This window comes from Palaemon carinicauda, chromosome 1 (genome assembly GCF_036898095.1).
Source record: "Palaemon carinicauda isolate YSFRI2023 chromosome 1, ASM3689809v2, whole genome shotgun sequence".
In the NCBI taxonomy this organism is placed as follows: Eukaryota; Metazoa; Arthropoda; class Malacostraca; order Decapoda; family Palaemonidae; genus Palaemon; species Palaemon carinicauda.
Window position 1 is genome coordinate 143,669,529 of NC_090725.1, and position 23,581 is coordinate 143,693,109.

A 23,581-nucleotide genomic window follows, 5' to 3' on the forward strand; every position below is an offset into this window, starting at 1 on the left:
CCTTCAGTTGAAGTGGCTATCCTGGAGGATATTTAGCCTTGTATGGTGTACGGCTCCTCCATGTTGACTTGTTTTTCCGCATTTTTCTATAGTCCATGGGTTTGATCAATCACTTTATTTATATTTCTGTGCATATTGTTTTTGTTATAATTCTTGTTAATTTAGTTTTTAAGTATGATGTATCTTTTTTATTAACTTTAATTCTTAGGCTGTCTGGAGACATTGAACAAAATCCGGGACCAGTACGTTCTAGATTTCGTCAATGTCATCTACTGTATTGTAATATTCGTGGTCTTAATGCAAATATTTGAGGCCTTACAGTTGCGTCCAGACAATGTGATATTCTTTTGTGCTCAGAAACTTTGGTTTCAAATATGAGGCACTAATCTGAGCTCCTTATAACTGGTTTTAAGAAACCAATAATGTTGAAACGCAATGGCATCCCTAGGGCCAGGGGAATGGTGGTGTATATTAGGACTGAATACCCTGCTTCTCATAAGTCCTGCTATGAATGTGGATGTCATGAGATTCAGGAAATAAAAGTTTGTGGCAGGCATAACAACTTTTGGTTGTGTTCAATCTACCAGAATCCAGACATGGATGATTCTATCTTTGATTGTTTTCTTACCATTATGGCTAAGATACAAGAAGATGATAGAAAGGCCTTTTTTGTCTTTGTTGGTGATTTCAATGCTCCGTTTCTCCTACCGATCGCCATGGCTTAAGAGCTTTAGACTTTACCTCTGAAGCAGGCTGTGAGCAAATCATAAGTGAAGCTGCTCACAGGTCTGGTAACTGCTTGGACCTCGTATACACTGACTCCCCTGGTGTTATAACAAGAAAGGTTGGTTCTCCACTTGGGACATCTGATCATGCATTGATTTCATTAATAGTGAAGACTGAGCAGCCTGTCCCTTATGTATCGTACTTGGGCAAGATTTATATGAAATGTCAAGCAGACTGGTATAGGATTTTGCATGATCTTTTGGGCTTGAATTGTAGTGTTGATCCTGTTGTCCCTTTTGAATGAGAATCTAGTCAACATAATTGATGGGCATATCCCTTCTTGTGTACTAAGGTACCGAGTGAAGGACAAACCATGGTTCAATGATGATTGAAGATGTGCTTATTTGGAGAAGCAGGAGGCCTAAAATCTTTGGAAGTGGAACTGATCAGATTTGGCGTGAATTAACTATACTCAACTTAGAGTTTTTGCCTCAACTGAAAAGGAATACATTGTAACCATAAAAGAAACCCTTTCTGGTATAACCCTGGAGCATAAGTGGTGGACTACCCTTAAATCTGCACTCTTTGGAGTAGATGCAACAGTTCCTCCTTTACTTAAACGAGATGGCTCTGTCACTCACTGCCCAAAGGAAAAGGCAACTCTTTTGGCTGATGTGTTTAACAGTAAGCAAAGTAATGAGAAACTTGAACTTCTCATTTCTGTTTTCCTGAGGCTAAACTGACTAGTTTAGCTTTTCGATCTTGTGAAATTAAAGCTCTTTTGATGGATCTTGATGTTTATGGAGATGTAGACCCAAATGGTATTTTTCCTTTTTTTTTTTTTTTTTTTTTTACAAAGACTACAGAGTTCTTAGCTCTAAAGTTATCTGTTATTTTGCGCAAGTTAGTAAGAAGAGGAACTTTTAGCACTTGTTGGAGAATTGGTAATGTTACTCCACTATGTAAATATGTTTGTGGTAGTTCAAGTCCAACTGATTACCGACCAATTTCCATAACTCCCATATTATCTAAAGTTTTTGAAAGTCTTTGGGCAAAACGTCTTAGGTTTGCTGAAGGTTGTTGTGGCCTGATTGGTAACGTCTCTGTCTGTTGTTTGCCAGTCGGGGGTTCGAGTCCCGCTCAGTCTCGTTAGTGCCATTAGTGTCTACAGCCTTACCATCCTTGTGAGCTAAGGTTGGGGGAGGTTTGGGGGAGCCTATAGGTCTATCTGCTGAGTCATCAGCAGCCATTGCCTGGCTCTCCCTGGTCCTTGCTTGGGTGGTTAGGGGGCTTGGCCACTGATCATATGATATATAGTCAGTCTCTAGGGCATTGTCCTACTTGATGGGGCAATGTCACTGTCCCTTGCCTCTGCCATTCATGAGCGGCTTTTAAACCTTTAAAACCTAGGTTACAATCTGGTTTAGTTTGCAATTTGGTTTTCGTAAAAGCCTTGGAGCATGTGATGCCCTTCTTACAATCAGTGCTGTACAGAAATTCCTTGATTGTGCTGGTCAGGAAGTTCGTATGATCGGCCTTGATTTTTGTATTGCCTTTGACTGTGTTAATCATGAGGCCCTTGTTTTCAAACTCAAACAACTGGAAGTGGGTTTGTTGTTTCCCAGTATTATTATTGAATTTTAAAGTAGTAGAGTGCAAAGAGTTGTTGTTGATGGGCACCATAATGAGTATAGTAATGTTATATCTGGTGTTCCTCAGGGTAATGTTCTTGGCTCATTACTTTTCTTACTATACACACATGACATGTGGTTAGGCTTAGAAAACAAGTTTTTTGCATATGTAGATGATGCTACTCTCTTTGCATCAATTTCATTGAATGTAGATCTGGGGTTGGTGAATCCCTTCATAGAGATCTAACTAAAATATGATTGTAAGTAGGTCAAAGACAGTGGCTCCTCAACATCCAGATCTCAGGATTGATAATGTTTCTTTAACTTTATATGACTTAAAATTTTAGGTGTGATTCTCGATGGCAAATTTATTTTTGAGAAACACATTAGGTCTGTGTCTTCTTCAATTGCACAAAAAATTGGCTTATGGAGAAAGTCTTTTAAGATTTTCAGTGATCAATCTATTTTGAAGAAGTGTTTTAATTCTTTCATTCTACCTTGTTTCGAGTATTGTTCTCTTGTCTGGTCTTCAGCTGCGGATTCTCATCTTAATATGTTGGACAGGAGCTTGCGTAATATTAAATTTCTTATTTCTGATCTAGATATTAATCATAGGCATTGTTGTTCAATTAGTTCATTATGCATGTTGCATAAGATTTTTCATAATCCTGACCATCCTTTACGTTCAGATTTTCCCGGACAGTTCCATCCTGTTCGTAATACTGGCATGCAGTTGATTCTAATTGTCCGGTGTGATGGTCTGAACGAACCCCCGGTCTCAGAATTCTCCTTGATAATCTGCGCATGCGCGAACATTACCGTTTGCCAGTGCATACGAGGTTGATGTTTTATTTTCTTGTAATGTTAGCGTGCGCAGCTCAACATTACTGCTTGCCAGTACATACGAGCTTGATGTTTTATTTTCATGCGACCGAAGCGAGCTAATGGCGGAAAAAAACCGTTATACAATGTCAAGGAGAATTCTGAGACCGGGGGATTGTTCAGAACGTCACACCAGCCTTTACCATCATGAGGCTCAGTACTACAGAGTATTCTAGAAGTATTATTCCAGCTGTGACCAAATTGTAGAATGATCTTCCTAATCTGGTAATTAAATCAGTAGAACTTCAAAAGTTCAAACTTGTAGCAAATGTTTTTTAAGTTGAACAGGCTGACATGAGTCTTTTTATAGTTTATATATGAAATATCTGTTTTAATGTTGTTAACCTTTTCAAAATATTTTATTTTAATTGTTCATTACTTCTTATATTGTTTATTTCCTTATTTCCTTTCCTCACTGGGCTATTTTTCCCTGTTGGAGCTCTTGAATTTATAGCGTATTGCTTTACCAACTAGGGTTGTAGCTTAGCTTAGAAAAGTTTTAATATCTGTCGAGTTCATATTATATGTCTGGTGACATATTACCGGCGGAAAGCGACCGGGCAATACCGTGATTTCCTTCCAATAGGCTAACGATTACAGTAATATTAGTATTCCTATTACTGAAATATCAAGTACAGTAATGATACAAAGTATTTTGTGGGTCTGTATCGGTTGTCATGAGTACTACGTAGCGTAAATTCGACTCGACGCTACTTTTATTTAATCTCGGATAATAGATCGATATTTATTTAAAGAAAGTACACTAATAGGACATATTTTCTTAAAAATGTATTTCCTTTTACATTATGAAAATGAAATGCCTTTGCTTGGTAAGTTAGTATTTTCATCAATTTCTTACAGGAAAAAAGAAAATGTATTTACTGTACATATTTTGCAAGTCATTCTTTGAAGAGTTTACTTCAAGTCTTATTGTAGTGGTTTGCGGACTGTGGCCAGAGGTAGCACCCGAACTGCCTAGTGTCCGAATGCCGACCACAACCCGACGTTCACTACACAACAAATATACAATGGTGTAATACCCAAAAAAACCTAAGTAACAGGTCAAGAGAACGGAGCTCTGGGCACCACCCCTTGATTTATACTGGGCAAGGGGACCCAACTTGAATCTTGGGTTTTATCATACCTTTCATTGGGCTAGCTGGATTATAAATAAAGGTATAAGAACATTAGGTGAAAGGGATTATTATAAGTTACTTGAAAGATTAAAAAAAACAGTGGCTGAGTAGGGGAACTCAGTGGTTTAAGGAACTGGAATGAGATGCTGTATTATAAAAAACAAGAAAAAAATATTTATTTAACCAAAACTGTTAGGATTACAATTACATTGACCCATCAATCCAAATAGAAAATTAAAGGCAAAATTAGCATCCCTTTACATCAAGCTTCAGCCACAGGATAACCAGATAAACAAATTTTGAAAAAGAATAAAATAATTATTCACATACTGGTCACTCGCGTTTACTAAGCCATCTCAAACCAACCACCCATAAGAAATATATAAATCTGTGAGACTACTGAACTACAATACTTTCCCCTGAATCACTACTGTCCTTTCAATATCCAGTTCACCACTAAACTGCAAAGTCACTTAAAATTATCATACTCTAAACGGTAAGGCCGCATACGATGCCGTGCAGGTCTCTGCAGGCCCACAATAACAATGTCTCAAAAATTTTGTCAACAACACGAGCAATCGCCAATGGCCTTCTAATACATTGGTTGTGGTGTTATTCATTAAAACACATGATGGTACTTACAGTTCACAGGCAGTGAAAAATGAATACAGAGCAGACACACCCACCACTACACACTGGTAACAGGCCATCAACCACATTCATAATTGTTATGAGCAGTACTAGACAGATACTCTGTTCCTATATACTGTACATACAGTGGTCTTGAGTAAACTTCCCTTACAATTGGGAACTTCTGTCAACATAAATGTCTGCCGTATCTGTTCTTTTTTTCTTTTCTTGATGAAGGAACCTATTCTTGTAAAGTACAGTACTTCTATTTACTCAAACTCTGGTTACACATTCAAACCCTACAGAGAGTAGGGCGTGCTGCAAAAACAAATGTTGTTAAGACAGTTGGTAGGACCAAACAAAAATATATACATACCCCTTAAACATATACATTATGCTTGCAAAACATTTAAACCTATTTAAGAAAAATTGAAATCTTTACAGTGAATAAAATGTTATAGTACAGCACTGGGGCAGAATATCAGACATTATGACAAAAGGGAATTGATAATGAGAGTTACTTTAAAACATATACAACCCAAGCTTGTTATATGTGGAAATGGTTTGTATTTTTCCCAACTATTATTAATTTTTTCCACATTATGACGTCATATTTCTGGTGGAAGCGCGCTGGCAATCTGAATGATTTCCTTTCGGCGTGTAAGCGTAAATTTTAGAAAAAAAAGTCTGAAGATGACATATTTCTGGCAGAAGGCGAGTGGCAAATCAAGTGATTTCCTTCCGAGGCATTACTATTCCTCCCACACACACACACACACACACACACACACACACACACACACACACACACACACACACACACACACACACACATATGTATATATATATGATTGCCATATGTATATATATATGATTGCCAAATCACGACGCGTCTTTCGGTCCCTATCTCTGTCGTAAGTCGATGACAGCTTTCACGTGGAGCTCCTCCACAGAAATAGTCTCGTGGGCATTATACTTTCCGGCGTATTGCTGCAGATGGTGATGTCTACCAGGCACTTGCGTTCGCTGCCTCTCCCATCGACGAGTCTTGTAAGCTATAACCCTTTGGGGTTATTACTGCATATAGTGATGGCTGCCGCCTCTCACCATCATGCCCGTATGGTACAACAAAGCTCATAGAATTTTGTGAGGCCAGGCCCTTCCGGACCCCGCCTCTGGCTTTCCTACCCTTACAGGGAAGACCCTGTTTTTCCTGTTGTGCTTCGTGGCTCTGGAAAATCTTTTTCAGCCTTGCTCACTACCATATGAGCTTGTGCTTCCTTCTAGAGTATATTAGACAGCTTGCCAACCTCCTCTGGGAGCGCTGGTGAGTGTTCATATTCCTTTCGTGATTGGGCAAACAAACACTTTCATGCGAGAGCTAAGAGCTAGCTGACTAGGTTCTGGGGAGCTCCTCAAATTTATTCATGCGAGAGAATGAACCCTGATATTACTGGGCAAGCCTCTCTAAGCTATTTATTCGAGAGAACAATCCCAGACACTACGCGCCATCCAGCTCTCCTCGCTGCACGGGCAAGCACCTCTTGCTGACGAGGGTCTGCACAAGTGCTGAATGCTGACAAGCACCTCTTCTACCTATTCCTGTTCAGTAGAGAGAGCCCACCCGAAACAAAGTGTTATCAAGGGACGCTGGTAAGCTCCTCTTGTCGACGAGGTTTGCTCAACTACAGTAGCTTGCCAACACACCCATAGTGAGGTTCTGGCACTAGCTACGTCATTTTCCAATGCCTGCTCGCCTATACAACCGCCAGACATCGCCAGGGAGGTGGGAACCTACGGCAATAAGAGACTCGTAAGACAGAACCCTCCAAGATTATTCCTGCCAATGGGGATGCTTGCCGACCGCATGCTTCCACCCCATTCCACCATTGTGCCCCTAGGACATAACAAGTCTCGTTAGACATAATCCTGTGGGATTATTGCTGCAGATTGGAATGCCTGCTGGACCCTTGCAGCCACCGCATCCCACCGTTGTGCCCCTCATGAAACATAATCCTTCAGGGTTAATATCATGGACTTCTCCTCCCCATGGAATAGAGAGCTCGTCGGAGTACTCTTGTGGTGCCGGCCTCCGACCCTTTACGATCTCTGCTTCACTCCGTCATGCCCTCATAGCAAAATGCTCACGTGAGACATAACCCTTCGAAGTTATTCCCTTGAGCCTCTAATCCCGACTGGGTGGGATCAGCTCATTCTTATTTGTTCCGTAACCGAAATACAAACCACGCTATTTACATAGGGTTTACTTTCGGCGTAGCTGAAGTGACGAGCCATTAGATTTTAACGAGGGTTAAACTACCCCCGCGCTAGTTAGCATGGGGGTAAGGGAGGTATAGCTAGCTACCCCTCCCCCCCATACACCGGTGAGCTGCCTCACTTCACTTTTGGCTCGGACGATGTACAGACGTTTCTGTCCCGTCCTCGCGTATTTCACAGCCTTAATCTGTTTTTCTTTTTCTTTCAGTGTGTGTTTGTTTGAAGTTGGCCCCTACCTTTGCTTCCACCATGCGGAAATGCCCTGGACTTCCCGATCGCCCCTGTGGAACATTCATGTCGGCGGTCGAGACAGACCCTCACACCCTTTGCCCGCAGTGTCGAGGCCAACGGTGTAATAGTGATAATGTGTGTATGGAATGTCGGGAGTGGCCTACCTCCCAGTGGGAGAGGTTTTCCCGGCGGCGTAAGAAGAGTTCTAAGCGAGACCGTTCTTCCCCAGGGACTGCCCGGGGGAAGGAAGGCTCCAAGGACTCTTCTTCTGTTGCCCGAACCTCCTCCGAAGCTCCCACTCGTTCGGTCTCTCGTGAGAGGCCGCCGAGTGGTAGCGTAGGCCCTTCTTTTGTTTCCCAAACTCGGGGTGCGGGAGAGGGTGTTGCCTCCCATAGCGAGGCAGCTCCCCCTCCTCCTCCGGGGGAGGATATTATTGATTTTGTAGATTACGACCAAACTGTGTCTAACGATGATCTTTTCCAGCTTTGAGCTTCCTTGGGGCTTAAGGGCTCGCCCTCCAAGGAAGCCCTGTTTGATCTGATCCAGTTGGGAGCAGCTGTCCAACAGTCGCCGGTAATACCAGAGGTAGACCCCCTGGATATTGACGACGTTGTTGTGGCAGAGGCGTCCGACGGGTCGGGTCAAACCCCTGCTGCTACTGTTGCGGATGTTGCTGAAGGCCCAGGTTCCCCCTCCGAACATCCTTCGAGGGGGAAGCTGGGTCCAATGGTCTCTCCTGTGAGTGTTGCTCCCCCTCGGGGGAGTGCACTAACAGAGACTCCTCTTCGGAGGACCGACGATGCTGATACCCTGCCTCGAGGTCATCTTCGCCATAAGGCTCGCCCTCCTCTTCGTCGCCGAGGCCTTCCTTCTCCTTACAAGGGAGTCAAGAGGCGCCTCCTCTTTGGGTCGTCATCCTCGTCGTCCCCTGTGAAGGACTCTTCTCGTTGGGTCAGACCGTAGCAGTAACTCCTCTGGACCTCTCTGTAGATCGTTCGCGATCTCCTGCGCCTGCCAGATCTTCCTTGCCTACGCAAGCACCGGTCCCTTCGGGGCAGAAGGGCTTATCCCACAATGTGGGTGAGGCCCTTCCGCGCCAGGTTTCACCTCCGCGCCCTTCAGTAACGCACAAGCGCCACCGCTCTCCTGATCGCCAGTGCCCGCCTGCTCGTCAGCGCTCTCCTGCTCGCCAGCGGCGCTCTCCTGCCCGCCAGCGCTCTCCTGACTCTCCTTGCCAGTGCTCTCCTGCTCGCCAGCGCTCACCTGCTCGCCAGCACTCTCCTGCTCGCCAGTGCCCTCGTGCGCGCAAGCGCTCTACGTCAGATGAGTCGTCAGACTCTTCTCGCCAATGGGTACCGATGGTTTCCCGCGCGCGCGCCGCTACCATTGCGCGCTCGCCGATCTTCTTACGCGCGCAAGCATCGACGATTTTCTTAAGTGCGCAAGCGCCGACGATCTTCTTACGCGCAAGCGCCGACGATCTTCTTACGCGCAAGCGCCGACGATCTTCTTACGCGCAAGCGCCGACGATCTTCCGCGCGCGGGTACCGATGGTTTCCCGCGCGTGCACCGCTACCTTCGCGCGTCGATCTTACGCGCTCGCGCCGATCTTCATACGCGCGCAGGCGCCGATCTTCATACGCGCGCAGGCGCCGATCTTCATACGCGCGCAGGCGCCGATCTTCATACGCGCGCAGGCGCCGATCTTCATACGCGCGCAGGCGCCGACGATCTTTCCCGCGCGCAGGTACCGATGGTCTCCCGCGCCTGCGCCAATAGTCTTGCGCGCTTGCGTGCCAACATTCTGATACGCGAGTACGCGCCGATGGGCTCCCGCGCGCGCGTCGATGATTTTCCAACAAACGCGCAAGCGCCAATGCTCCTGCGCGCGCTTCATAGTCTGGCACGCGCTCGCGGCCGACTTTCTCCCCCGCGCGAGCACTTTGGGTCTCCCGCACGCACACCAACAGTATTGCGCGCGTGTGCGTGCCGACTTTCTTCTGCGCCGGGCGCTGATGGTATCCTGCACGTGCGCCAATACTCTACCGTGCAAGCGCAGCGACGGCCTTATGCACGGGCGCGCTCCGATGGCCTTCGCGTGTGCGCGTTCCAATAATCTTGAGGGCAAGCACACAGCCTTCCGTGCGATCCGACGGTCTTCAACGTGCGGGTGCCGATGGTCTTCCGCACGCACGTGCCAACAATCTCCACTTAGTACTCTCACGTACGCGCTAATGCTCCCACTCTTGCACAACCAATCACACGCTTCGGTGCATTCTAGGGAGAATGCATAAACTACATAGTGCCTTACGGCACGCCAGAAATCTTCCTCACTTTCCTGCGCCCTCCTGCGCAGTTACGGTCCCCGGATTCATACGCCAGCTCTTGCCAAAGAGTCAAGGCTCGCAAATCTAATGCACCAGCTTTTTTCTAAGAACCAGCGCTTGCCTGCTCTCCAGGCAGATATTAAGCACCAGCACCATCCTGTGTGCAATCGCTCCAGATTCACCTACACTCGTGCAATTGTCAGTAAAAAGGAGTAAAACTTTTTGGGCAGGTCACCATTGCCCCATTCCTTCCCGCAAGCACAGAAACATTGCCACCGGGAAAAAGAGGAATAAGGCTCCGCAGAGGATTCAAGATCCCGAAGATTCCATCCTACAAGGGAATCGAATCGGGGAATCCTTGGTCCCTGTCTCTTCTAAAGTTTCTTTTTTTCCCTGACATACCAGCGGCAGCAAACTGGAAAGCATCAACAGACTGATCTCTAGATTACTGTTTACTGATGGCTACTTCACAGTTTACTGATCGCTAGGTCGCCGATCACCAGATCGCCAATTGCTAGCTCAATATTGATCTGTGACCTCTAGTCCCTCCAATAACTAACGATCTCCAATTGCTAGCATTTCCAATCATCGATTGCTAGTCAATAACCAGTCATCAGCTTGCTGATCACTAGATCACCGATGGGCAGCTCATCCTTCTTCGATCATTGAACTCAGCTCGCTGATCTCTGACCAGCCCATCTTCAGCTTGCTCATCTCTGACCAAACAGTGGGGGATCATAATCAGCTGGCTGTTCTCGAATTCACCATCGGTGCACAGACCACCGATTCATGGTCATCTGTTATTTGCCAGCAGTTCGTGACTCAAACTTACTAGTCAACCGCTTCCTGTAGTTCCTAGATAAGAAGTTATACAACATACTTCTCGCTACTGGCCGTTTGCCATCACGTTAAAGTGATCGGTAAACGTCGACAACCCTCATCAACGGCTTGCCATCAGGGAACTACTTGCGAGCACTCTCTAACTGTACAGCCCAACGGTTAATCAGTGATTGATATTCACCAGATTTATTCTATTCTAAGGAATAGCATCAATCCCTTCAGGGCACGTGGGAAGGCTAAGCTTGGCCTTCCTTCTAAAGAATTCTCTCTCAGAGAAGAATCCTTACACTGGATATCGCTCCTGTTCCTTTACAACACGAGTCAAGACTCCAGCGTCGACAATCTTCCATACAAAAGGATCACCAAGGAGCTGTCCCTTTGGGTCGATGCCCACTCCATGTTGGAGTTTGATCGAGGGTTAAGACCTCAGGTCTTCTTTTGCACACTGGACCTTAAGGACACTTACTCCCAGGTTCAAACCGTCCATCTAGGAAGGTTGGAAAATTCAGTCTAGACAAACAAGAAACACCAGTTCAAGGCACTGTGCTTCGGTCTTTCCATTACACCCATCCTGGTCTCACAGGATCAGCTTCCGTCTCTGCTCTCTCGGGACGACTGACTGACCTTAGCAGACTCAGTGGCAACCGTGCATTAACACTAGAATTTCTGAAGTCTTTTTTTTACCAAGATCCAGTGATCATGATAAACCTACGGAATCTTCCCTACTTCCCTCTCAGGAGACTGGTGTATCTGGGAATGATTCTAAACACCAATCTCCACCAAAACCTTCTTGAAACAAGAACGACTTCCATTCCAGGAGACTGGAATCGGAAAAAGAAGAAAGGAGGGACCATAGTGCTGGACCACACTACCTCAGCCCGAAGGTACCTTCACTTAGATCTCTTAAGAGATGAAGGCCAACTTTCTGGTCCTTTTTTAACAGACCACTCAGTGACGTGATGGACGACACACCGCACACCACATAGAGACTCACATCAACAAGCAAATAGGATCTGGCTTGTAGAATCTTCCCATCTAATAGTATAAACACTTAAGATGGGCCAAAGCCCATTCGGTACCACTTTCAGCCCGCTTCATTCCAGACTGGAAGAACAGGCTCGCCGACAATCTGTGCACAGCATCTCAGATAGGTATACCGAATGGACTTAGGATCGCCATGTAGCCGACAAGGTCCCGACTTTACGAGGTCCTCCAACTAGGGGGTCTGTTCATAATGCCCCTGAACCTCAGGCTACCGCTGCTCACCAGCCCTAGACCCCAAGGCTCTCTGGCAACAACGGTGGGTACAACAGTGACGTTTACGTCTCATCCCTGTTTAATCTATAGAAGGGCACTCAATAAGGCTAGAACATCGGTCAACCTATCAAGGACGCTCCTAGCTCCGCTATGCCATCATGCGGAAAGGTCTCCAAACCTTTTGCAGCTCCTGATAGAGCTTCCAAGAGAACCCTCTCCACGTATCAGACAACCCACTTCGACACCTACCACAAGCTATAGCTTTGCTATGAGTGTACGCCTGGAGACTACCCAATACCTCTGTGTGAAGAGGATGACTAGATACCGGAGGAGTTCCTCAGCATCAGTCAACCAGGCAGTATCACGTCTTGTGGGGTGGGCGTCATGGGAAAATGTCTCTTCTCTCGATACCTCGATTCCAGCAATAGCGGAATCCTCAGGTATATGCAAGAGGAAAAGATCCCCTTTTCAGTTTCGATAGTTAAAGATGATCACTCAACCTTGATCCTTCACTTTCATACTGAAAGAAAGGGACACCCTTTCATTGATAGACTTTTCCTAACTCATACGGACTTACTACTTGCCTTTCCCCAGTCGGAATTGAGACCTTCCTCTCAGAACATGGTTCAATCTCTGATCCCTAAATGGACCTCCTTGTGTTCCACTTTACCAGGCAACAAATTTCCTCCTGATTTAAGAACGCAATGTTCCTACACACTCGGACAGCAACCATACGAGTTAAGGAACTTCATGGTCTCTCTTTCAACATCGCCTATTAGTGAGAAGGGCGAAAGGCAAGGGTCAGTTTCGTCCCTGGGTATGTCACCAGACAGTCTCCAGAGGTGACGGATCCTACACAAGTCTCAACTAGGTAACGGTCGATCCAGATCATCCGTTACTGTACCTCAGGGTGAGGTATGAGACCTTGCCTAAAGAAAACGGCAACAGCCTGCCCGGGTCCCTCCTCTTGTCAACACCGAGAGAGACTAGAGGAGGATCGCCGAAACATCATCTCGGCATGACGACTCACAGTGTCAGGGGCATAACTATGCTCCTGGTCCTTCTTAGCAGGTTACTCTGTGAAGCAGGTTTTACAAGAAAGGATGTGAATGCTCCAGGTGACTTTCACAACCTTTCTCTTGCAAGATGTAACCCACAGGAACTCGATACGATCTCTCTCGGTCCAGTGGTGGCTGCACAACAGCTGGTTATGTACCTCAAGCTCCTTATTGGACAAGTAGCAGAAGGTTGAGGGCACTGTTACCCGGTTTTAGTCTGCATGAATGAAAAGATTTGACTGGCTCTTATTCTTTTCTTCATCCTACCCTCTCGTGGGGTAAGCAGCATCCTGGGTTCTCTGCATAGCTGACCTCAAACCACTGCGGATAAACCATGCTTCCTTGTGTTCCTAGTATTAAGACTAATACAGTTACATCCCCATACCCTGACGAGGTGGTAGTGGGAAAGTCCTAGGCTACAAGTTCCCATCTAAAGAACTTCTGGACAACTTCCTAGGACTAGTCACACTTCTTCATACCTTCACACACAGCTTGCGTAGACCGCAGTCCTTGCATAGCAAGGTTCTAGCGAGGTGCAGGGACTCCTTATTTCTTGGGTGCTTACACACTCAAATAACGAGCCCCTGGGCAAAGCCAAAAAGCCAGACTGGCAGGGACGTCCACCCTTCCTAATGGGTGAGTCACCCCTATTAAATAGCGTGGTTTGTATTCCAGTTACGGAACAAATGACAAATTCGTAGATAATTTGTATTTTTCCTAACTATACAAACCTTAGCTATTTAATCAAACTTTGCCGCCAGCCCTATCCCCCTTGAAGTCCTACCTCCAAGCAAAATGAGCTCAAGCACAGGTGCGTGTGAGGGGTGGGGGGGGTAGCAAGCTACCCTCCCCTACCCCTGCTAACTAGCGGTGTGGGTACGTGTGAGGGGTGGGGGGGGGGTAGCAAGCTACCCTCCCCTACCCCTGCTAACTAGCGGTGTGGGTAGTAAACCCTCGTTAAATTCTAATGGCTCGCCATTTCAGCTACGCCGAAAATAATACCCCTATTAAATAGCTAAGGTTTGTATAGTTAGGAAAAATACAAATTATCTACGAATTTGTCATATCAGAAGTGTTCTCCAAAATTTTGATGATGTGTTGAACTAAGGCCGGCTGTAGGCAGTGCTGGCTGCTACTTGTCACAAGCAGGGAGGGCTGGCTGCTTCAATTTGTCTCTTCTCAACCATAACAGGATTTTGGAGATAGGCTGAAGGGAAGGTTGGAAACAAACTCTGTCAGATTTTTGGTCTTCTCCGTTTCTTATTTCGTCAGGACTTGGCTCTCATCTGCTTTGGACATAGTTCCTCTCTTGTCTTATGTCCTGTCCTATCTCTCTTGGATAATCCCTTCTTGAAGTTTATATACAGTGGAAAGTGGTCATTCCATCGAAGGCGTTTTTTCAACAATTCTGCATCTCTATTGGCTTCCTCAAAAACGCTCACTTCGGTCACGCCATGGAAGCTTCTAGAAGAAATTTCTGATGCAATCTGGACCACGTGTCAAGTCGTAACAAAAGGGCAGCACGTGTCCTTCCATTATGACATATTTCATAAACAAGGATTTCCCTGAGGCTCGGTTGCTCAAAATGTGCTGACTCCACTAATTAAGACGATGACATCTTGGCTAAAACAGGACAGTCCCCTTATTTGCGGCAGATGCTCTCGTCGAGGCTCGGTTTACTTTGAAAATGCCGACGACAGTGAAGTGATGACCGGTTTGACTAAACAATACGGTAGTCGTATCTCGCTGCTCACACTTTTGGAATAGATATTTTTGTCTTTTATAACATATCCTTTTAAAAGTATATCTACCCATGACATTTTCCCCCAAAAGAAAAAAAAAAAAAGAAAATCTACAGATTTTACTTTTTTTAAAGGTCTGCTTTAAAAAAAAGAGCATTCATCCCTGAACTGAGGAAATACTGCATAAAGCTTCAACTTAACATCAGAAAAATATTCTTCTTTAGCATTCCATTCAATCTACACAAAACTCCAGTGTAAAAAAAAAAAACCTAATTCGTTGATGAAACAAAAACAAAACAAATGCTTTTTTTATTCTGAAAAATCTCTGGAAAGGCTATCAGCTATGACATTATTCTTCCCTTCATATGAATGATCTTCAGATTATAATCTTGTAGCTCTAAACTCCAATGAATGAGACGTTTCTTATTCTTAAATCTTTTCAAATAAACTTAACGGATTGTGATCTGTATACACAGTTAAAACAGGACTACTACATACATAAATCTCAAAGTGCTGCAAGGCTGAAACTAAACTAAACAATTCCTTCTCAATAGTTGAAAAATTTTGTTGAGCTTCATTCAGTTTCTTTGAATAATATGCGAAAGGGTGCTTCGTCCCATTCACTTCTTGCAACAAGACTCCTCCTATACCAATGTCACTAGCATCGATCGCTAAATTAAATTCCTTGCTAAAATCAGGTAACAATAATACTGGCTCGTGAAGCATTACGACCTTTAATTTATTGAAAGCTTCTACACATTCCTCCTCAAATACAAAACTTTGTCCTTTCTTTAAAAAGATCTGTTATGGGAGCGCTTAGTTCTGAAAAATTGGGTGCAATTCTACGGAAATATGAAACCATCCCGAGAAATCACATGGCCTGCTTTTTAGTTGCTGGGACTGGGTGATTGATGATGGCTTCTGTGTTCCCACTTTTAGGACATATCTTACCAAGACCCACTTTATGACAGAAAGACTGCCATTGACTGGCCTTGCTGAGAACTAGGTAGCTCTAGACCTCGTTTGGAGCTTCCGTGGTCCATTCTGGCTGTGGTAGCTCTAACCAGGTTGAACTCTCAGGTTTTAGCCTAGAAGTGTGTCTCCTACTTTAAATGACAAAAGGTATGTATACTCGAAACATAAATTTAAAAGCAAATAGTTTCTTTTATTCAGATCTTTGCTATTTTTTTCTGGTTAAGCTAACTTTTGTAACCAGATCCTATAATTACAGAATTATAACACATTATTGGTGTCTTGGGTGTTATTACATTTTTGCTATAATTTCTTGCCCCTCTTTTTGTAGATGAAGATATATTCAGTACACCAAAAGTGAAGAAAAGTAAAGAACTAGAGAAATCCAAGAAAAAATCCTTACCAAAGCCAGAAACTCCAAAACTGAAGCCAGCATCTGTGTCAGACTTTTTTGGTAACTCTCCTGTTGTGCGGAAAGAAGCTCCTGTTGTTGCTGCTAAAAAGAAGGTATGAAGTGCTTCCTTTATATATTTTTAAGTTATCCACCAATACCTTATTTATTTAAATGATCAAAGTCATTAAATTATTATAGCTAGTAGGGATAGGCTGGATGGAAAAGTAAAACTCAGAAGGATTCAACATTTAGATTAAACTTACCCAATATTCATACAAATGTCTATTAACTAATTTTAGCTGTGAAATGTGTAAACGAGAGTTTTTTCATAGATTTAGGTACCCTAGCTTTTGGCTTGAAAAATGGGAAAAGTTTTTCTGTCTGAAACTTAACAGATGTGATAGTGCTAACCTATGGTTACATTATTCCAGTTGGTGTCTTTGTATAATTTTATCAGCTGACCACTTTGTATTTTTCAAGAATTTCATGCCATTACTTTTCAAATATGGTTTTGCTGGTTCTTGATATTATTGTCAATTTTCATTTTGTTTTCTTTAAAGAATTTTTGAGATATGCTATCATGAGATTTTAACCTAGTAAGGTGTGTCTGTCAGTGCGAGACCCAAATGCTTTGTTTTTGTCCAACCAGATTTTATCTTATTTCATGATATCCTCCTGCTTACATAACCTCCTTTGGTTTGAGTTTCTTAAGTCACATGATCTGTATCTCTTTCAAAAATTCTTCTAGTTAAGGATCTTTGTAATAGAACGGTACGTTTCTATAATAGTATAGGAAGTAGCTAAATTTATTCTTATTTATTTGATAAAAACAATTTATAAAAGAAATTCCTATTAACTAAGAAAAAATATAATTTCTGAAGACTCATTTCAAAAGATGTCACTTCCCTTACAATGCCGCGCCCTTCTAGTGTCTTCCAAATTTAACAAGCAACAAGATCTTCCCTGCATTCAATTTCTATGACGTCACACGAAAACAATGCATTTGATGCATGTAGTGTGTTTTTGGTATTCGGTATACCAAATTCATCTGCATTCACAATTCCATTATGTTACTGACATTTATATGACTGAACATTTACATAGTAAGAACGTAATGATAATAATAATAAAATTAATACTATTACTACTCGTAACATCCTAATTATTTTAAGCTCTTAAAAAATTCTCAATAATTCTTCCTTCGAGAGATTAATCCTAGTATGGACCTTGATGCTTATGGAGGTGTAGACAGAAATGGTATTTGTTCCTTCACCAATACAAACCAACTCTATTTATATGGGATATTACTTTCGGTGTAGCTGAAAGATGCGGCAGAAGACTTTTAGCAGGAGTTAACCATCCACCTGCTAGTTAACGGGGGTTGGGGTGTAGTTTGCTACCTTGCTCACTCACGCACCTGGGCTGAGTAATCACTTTTATTTTGGCTCGGTGAGAGAGACGTCTCTCCCATTCAACTTAACTGGTCATTTGAATTTTTTTCTCAGATTCTTATATAAAGTTGTTTTTTCTTTGTTCTGGAGCAAATACAAACCCTCAGCTATTTATAGGGGTATTGCTTTTGGTGTAGTTGAAAGACGAGGTATGATAATTTTAGTGCTCTATTAAATTGTAGTTATGCCGTAACTGACATACAAACCACGCTATTTAATAGGGGTTATTACTTTCGGCGTAGCTGAAATGACGAGCCATTAAAATTTTAACGAGGGTTTACTACCCCACCACTAGTTAGCGGGGGGTAGGGAGGGTAGCCTGCTAACCCCCCCCTCCCCCTCACACACACATGTGCTTGAGCTAACTTTACTTTTGGCTCGGAGCGAAAACGGTTGTTCCTCTCTCTCTCCTCGCCTATTTTGGACTGCCATTAATTTTTGTCTTTTTACTTTTTCTTATACTTGTAATATATGTATAAACATTCTTTATGTCTATGTATATATATGTGTATAGAAATGTAGTAAGTTTTCTTTTCAGTGTTTGTGCTGTGTGTGTGATGTACGACAACAACACTTGCGTAGTAGCAAGGCCACCACAGTTCCACTTCGTGGGGAACGACCTCTCCCTCTCTGGTCCATGGGTCTTCCCGTCGGCATATATCCGTTAACTCGGCCGCCGCAGGGGAATCGTCAACGCCTGGACCCTCTTCATTCATCTATTATCTTCGCGTTTCCTCTTTTCTTACGGGAAACTTGGATTCTCAACGAAGGGAATGTGGCCTTTTTCTAGATTGACTACGGTCTCTCTCTACTCGAGGTCGTTCACCTTTACTACAACTACGTACTATTACGGTAGATCCTTTCCCGTTGCGGGTTAGGTTGCTATTCCATTTGTTTGTCTCAATTAATTTTAGTGAAATCTAATTGTATTTTAACTTTTCAGCTTTCTCCGTGAGGAACACTTCCCTTCGGGGGTTCAGTGGTTCTCACTATTAGTGAATATTCTTAGATGATTTAGATAATTATTATTCTGTTATAATTCTGTTTTTATGACAGTTACTCCGCCCCCCCCCCTTCTCCCGTGGATGTCATCTGGGGAAGGTGGTCGCATACTTAATTCTTATTTTATGTTATTCCCTCGGGGTTCCTCTTCGAAGTTCCTCCCTAGGGAATTTCTGTTAAAATAATTATTTAATTTTATTTTCCCAGTTAACTATGCAGTTTTTCTTCGTTCGACTAAAGAGTGCCAACGAAGCAGAGCTGTCCTGTTCATGCCTGGGGATTCTGCTGTTGCTGCCATCCTCAGAGGATGTCGTCATGGGCGTTATCCGTTCTCTTAGGAGTACTCCTGTGACAACATGCCAGCACTTCAGATCATCTTAGAACGCTAAAGGAGGTTCGCCTCCAGGGGTTGGACAACTTCGCTTCCAAGGGAGGTTTCCTCCCCAGGTGTGAGGTTTTCTCCCTTCAGAGGGAGAACTTCCCATACCTAAATAAATTCATCGCCTTCGACTACTGTTGCTGCCCTTCGGCCAGAATTTTCTCCCCCCTTGCTGAGTTTCTCTTTCTTCAGGGGTGGAGCACAGACTTGGCAAGTCTCTTCTACGAAGTGTTCACCTCTCTCGTTCACGAGAGAGGCCACTCATAGAGACTTCTCTTCGGTGGATCGCTATTGCTAAGGTCAGCTTGCTGATCCACCAGTCCTAAGGGGCGTCACTATGAGTGTCTTCAGGTCTCTTCTACGAAGTATCACCTCTCTCGTTCGCGAGAGAGACCACTCATAGAGACTCCTCTTCGGAGGATTGCTACTGATAAGGTCAGCTTGCTGATCCAACGGCCCTAAAGGGCGTCATCACGAGAGTGTTCAACTCTCTTCTATGAAGTAGGCACCTCTCTCGTTCGCGGGAGAGGTGCCGATGGTTTCCCGCGTGCGCTCGCCGATCTTCTTACGCGTGCAAGCGCCGACGATCTTCATACACACACAAGCACCGACGATCTTCTTACGCCCACAAGCGCCGACGATCTTTCCCGCGCACGCGCGCCGATAGTCTTCCGCGCGCGCTAACAATCTCGTGCGCACGTGCCAACATTCTGGTACACGAGTACGCGCCGACGATCTTTTATTTTTGACGGCACGGGGTCTTCATTCTGATCCTGTGCGCCCGCGCGTGAACATTTCGCGCGCAATCTGATTCCTGCACACTTTATGAAGTCTCACCCGCGCGCCAGCAGTCTCCCGCGCCGGGTATTCCCCAGCGCAATCGCCAATACCCTCCCACGTGCGAGGCTGCAGGACAACGCGCGGTAAGGTCGCCATCACCGCATTCCCCCCCGCAAGCGCAGAACAGCGTGCTTGCCGGTAGGGGGGAAGGTTCCAGAAAGGTCCAGGGACATTTCTTCCTTATCTTCTTTCTTCTTACGGGCGACCCCCCCGTCCAGAGGTAGTGTCTGACAGCGCAGCCGTCAGCCGGCAGCCTTGGTTTGGGGCTCTAATCAGAGCGGTAGCACAGGCTTTCAAGCCTGTTCTCTCTGAGAGTTGGGCCACAAATCCTTGTGTGCATCTACTCCCCTGAAGAGGAAAAGAGGAGTTTCGGATGCGGTAACTTCTCCGAGGATGAAGCTGTCTCCTCGTAAGTCTTCGAGGCAGGCACCCTCCCCCCTCAGACTTTTCTCCCTCCCCTTCGCACAAGGATTTCCCGTCCTCAGGGGAGTCACGTGAGGTGAGACGTTCCCCCATCACACCATTGAGGGAAACCCCACCTCCTGTGGTAAAGTCTTCTCAAATGAGGGTGGAGAAGAGCCTGCCCCCGTCGTTGTTGGAGTCCTGCATCCCTCCCAGAAGGGAGTCGAAGGACTCCAAGACGGTACCGGGAGGCCCCTAGCACCGAAATCTACAGGCTCAGACATCCTCCGTTATGGGAACTAACCTGTTTGAGCCTAAGGACGTGGAGCAGGCTGCTGAGAGGTGAAGGAAGTCACCAAGACTCTCCTATATAGGGGTTTCACATTCAAGCCCTGTAAACCTCCAGCACCCCAGCAGCCACGTCCCACCAAGACCACGAAACCGACAACGGCAGCGAAGACAGTGGTGTCTAAGTCTTTTCCGGTCAAGGACAAGAAAGGCAAGAAGTCCTCCAGGGGAGGGAAGAATCCTAGAGGGAGCAGCCGAGGCCGCAAACGCTAGGATTGGCAGCCCCCCTACATGTCCGCCAGTGGGGGGATGCCTACAAGGTTGTGCAGACAGGTGGCAGCAACTCGGGGCCGATTCCTGGACGATTTCCGTAATCAGTCAGGGATATCGCGTCCCATTCACAACATCTCTATCTCCTCTGATGACGAATCCGGTGTCATTTAGCTCCCTTGCCATGGGATCAGCCAGGGGGCGGGCCCTTAGGGCAGAGGTCCAGATTGAAGCAAACTCCATTCAGCATGGAGACCGCAAACACGGTCAGACTTGCAGTGAAACCGCAGGACTTCATGTGTATACTGGATCTGAAGGACGCGTACTTCCAGATCCCAGTCCATCCGTCTTCAAGGAAGTACTTAGGATTCAGCCTAGACCACAAGGGGTACCAGTTCAAGGTGCTGTGTTTCGGTCTCTCCACAGCACCACAGGGTTTAACCAGAAGTGTTCACCCTAATATCATCGTGGGCACACAGGATCGGCATCCGTCTCCTCCGTTATCTGGATGACTAGCTGATCCTAGCAGACATGGAGTCATCCCGTCTTCAACACCGAGACAAACTTCTAGGACTTTGCCAGGATCTTGGGATCATGGTAAATCTCGAAGTCCTCTCTGCTTCCCACTCAAAGACTGGTTTACCTAGGCATGATTATAGACACCAATCTCCACAAAGCCTTCCCATCAGACGACAGGATAGCAAGGCTGAGAGGGGTCGCAAGCCCTTTCCTCAGACGAGAAGAGCTTCCAACCCAATCATGGTTACGTCTCCTTGGTCACCTTTCATCCTTGGCTCATCTAGTTCCCAACGATCACCTCAGGATGAGATCTCTCCAGTGGCGGCTCAAGTCCCGGTGGAATCAAGGTTGCGATTCCCCGGACGTCATGATCCCTATGGGTCCTGCGGAACGGACAGACCACCAGTAGTGGGTGACAGACGAGAACCTACGAAGAGGAGTGGATCTTCTCGTCCTTCCCCCAGATTTAATGCTATTTTCGGACGCCTCAAAGAAAGGGGGGGTGGGCCACGTTCTGTACCACAGGACCTCAGGCCTGTGGTCAGAATCAGAAAAGTGCCTCCATATAAATCATCTAGAGATGGAGGCCTTTTTGTTGGCCCTTCAGCAGTTCCAACAATACCTGGCAGGTCACTCTGTGGTAGTGATAAGCGACAACACCACAGTAGTGGCTTACATCAACAAGCAAGGAGGTACCTTTTCGAAGCAGCTATCCCATCTTGCAGTAGAGATACTGAGATGGACCGAAGTCCGCTCGATTCTATTATCGGCGCGTTTCATTCCAGACAAGAGGAATGTACTCTCCGACAATCTGAGCAGAGCGTCTCAGATAGTGAGTACCGAGTGGTCTTTGTGTCATCTAGCAGCCAACAAAGTCCTGACTTTGTGGGGTTCCCCGACTGTGGATCTGTTCGCGACAGCGCTGATCTTCAAGATTCCGCTGTACTTCCTCCCAGTCCCGGATCCCAAGGCGCTCTGGCAAGATGCCTTCCAGCAACGGGGGGACAACATCAACGTGTACGCCTTTCCTCCGTTCTGTCTGATGAGGAGGGTGCTCAACAAGACCAGAATATCGGTCAATTTTTCAATGACCCTCATAGCTCTGCTATGGCATCACGCGGAATGGTTTCTGGACCTTCTGCAACTCCTAACAGAACTTCCGAAAGAATTCCCTCCACGACACGATCTACTCAGACAACCACGTGCCAGCATCTTCCTCAAAGCCGTAGCTTCGCCACGACTTCACTCCTGGTGACAATCCAGCATCTCCTCACTGAGATAATTTTTCGCAACAAGTTGCGATTAAGATGCCTGGACATCTGCGAAAATCATCCGCATCTGTCTACCAGGCAAAGTGGAAAGTCCTCTGTGGTTGGTGTCGTGGAAGGGTTATCTCTCCACTCGATGCCACTATTCCAGCAATAGCGGAGTTCCTCGTGTATTTGCGGGAAGAAAATGCGCCTTTCAGTCTTGGCGGTGAAAGGCTATCGCTCAGCCTTGAGTCTAGCCTTCAGGCTCAAAGGAATGATCTTTTCTTCCTCGCTGGAACTTTCCCTACTCATACGAGGTTATGAACTTACCTGCCCTCAGTCGGATGTGAGACCTCCTCCATGGAACGTGGTTCGAGTTCTCAGGTCTCTTAAGAGACCTCACTATGAACCATTACGCCAGGCTTCAGTTCGCCACCTAACTTGGAAGACGGTGTTCTTACTAGCTTTGGCTTCGACCAAACGAGTCAATGAACTTCATGGTCTCTCATATGAAATCGCCCATGCAAGGGTATGGCGGGGAGGTAATGTTCAAATTCGTCCCTGAGTTTGGTGCTAAGACTCAAAATCAGGGGGTGCCAGACGCTTGGTTCGACTCCTTCCGGATTCGACTCTCCGTTCTGTAACAGATGACCCAGACCTTCTCCTACTGTGCCCAGTAAGGAGTCTGAGGCTATATCTCAGAAGAACGGCTGCAGTCCGTCCCCAGATGCAAGCATTGTTAGCACTGGGAGGATTAAGAGAAGGGTCACCAAGAACACCATCTCAGCATGGATTCGTAGGGTGATCCATCTGTCCCTGAATTCAGACCCTCTTCCGTCACGTCGCCCTTGAGCACATGATTTCGGGCGTAGCTACGTCCCTGGCCTTCAAGAGAAATTTCTGTGACGCAGGTTTTTCAAGCTGGGGTGTGGAAACGTCAGACGACCTTCACAGCCCACTATCTGCACGACGTGACCCACAGGAGGCTCAATACGTTTTCTATCGGCCCTGTGGTGGCTGCACAACAGCTGGTTTAAAACCTCAGGCTCCTTATTGGACAAGTAGCAGAAGGTTGAG

The 23,581-nt window shown here is 45.6% G+C and overlaps 1 protein-coding gene across 1 annotated transcript in view; it reads left to right on the forward strand.

The window, feature by feature from the left end:
• Gnf1 (germ line transcription factor 1) overlaps nucleotides 1–23,581 on the forward strand; it is a 315,450-nt gene that overhangs the window by 41,696 nt on the left and 250,173 nt on the right. Inside the window, exon 3 of the mRNA XM_068385704.1 lies at nucleotides 16,041–16,216. Coding sequence (XP_068241805.1) covers nucleotides 16,041–16,216 — 176 coding nt within the window. The remainder of the gene's footprint in view (nucleotides 1–16,040; nucleotides 16,217–23,581) is intronic.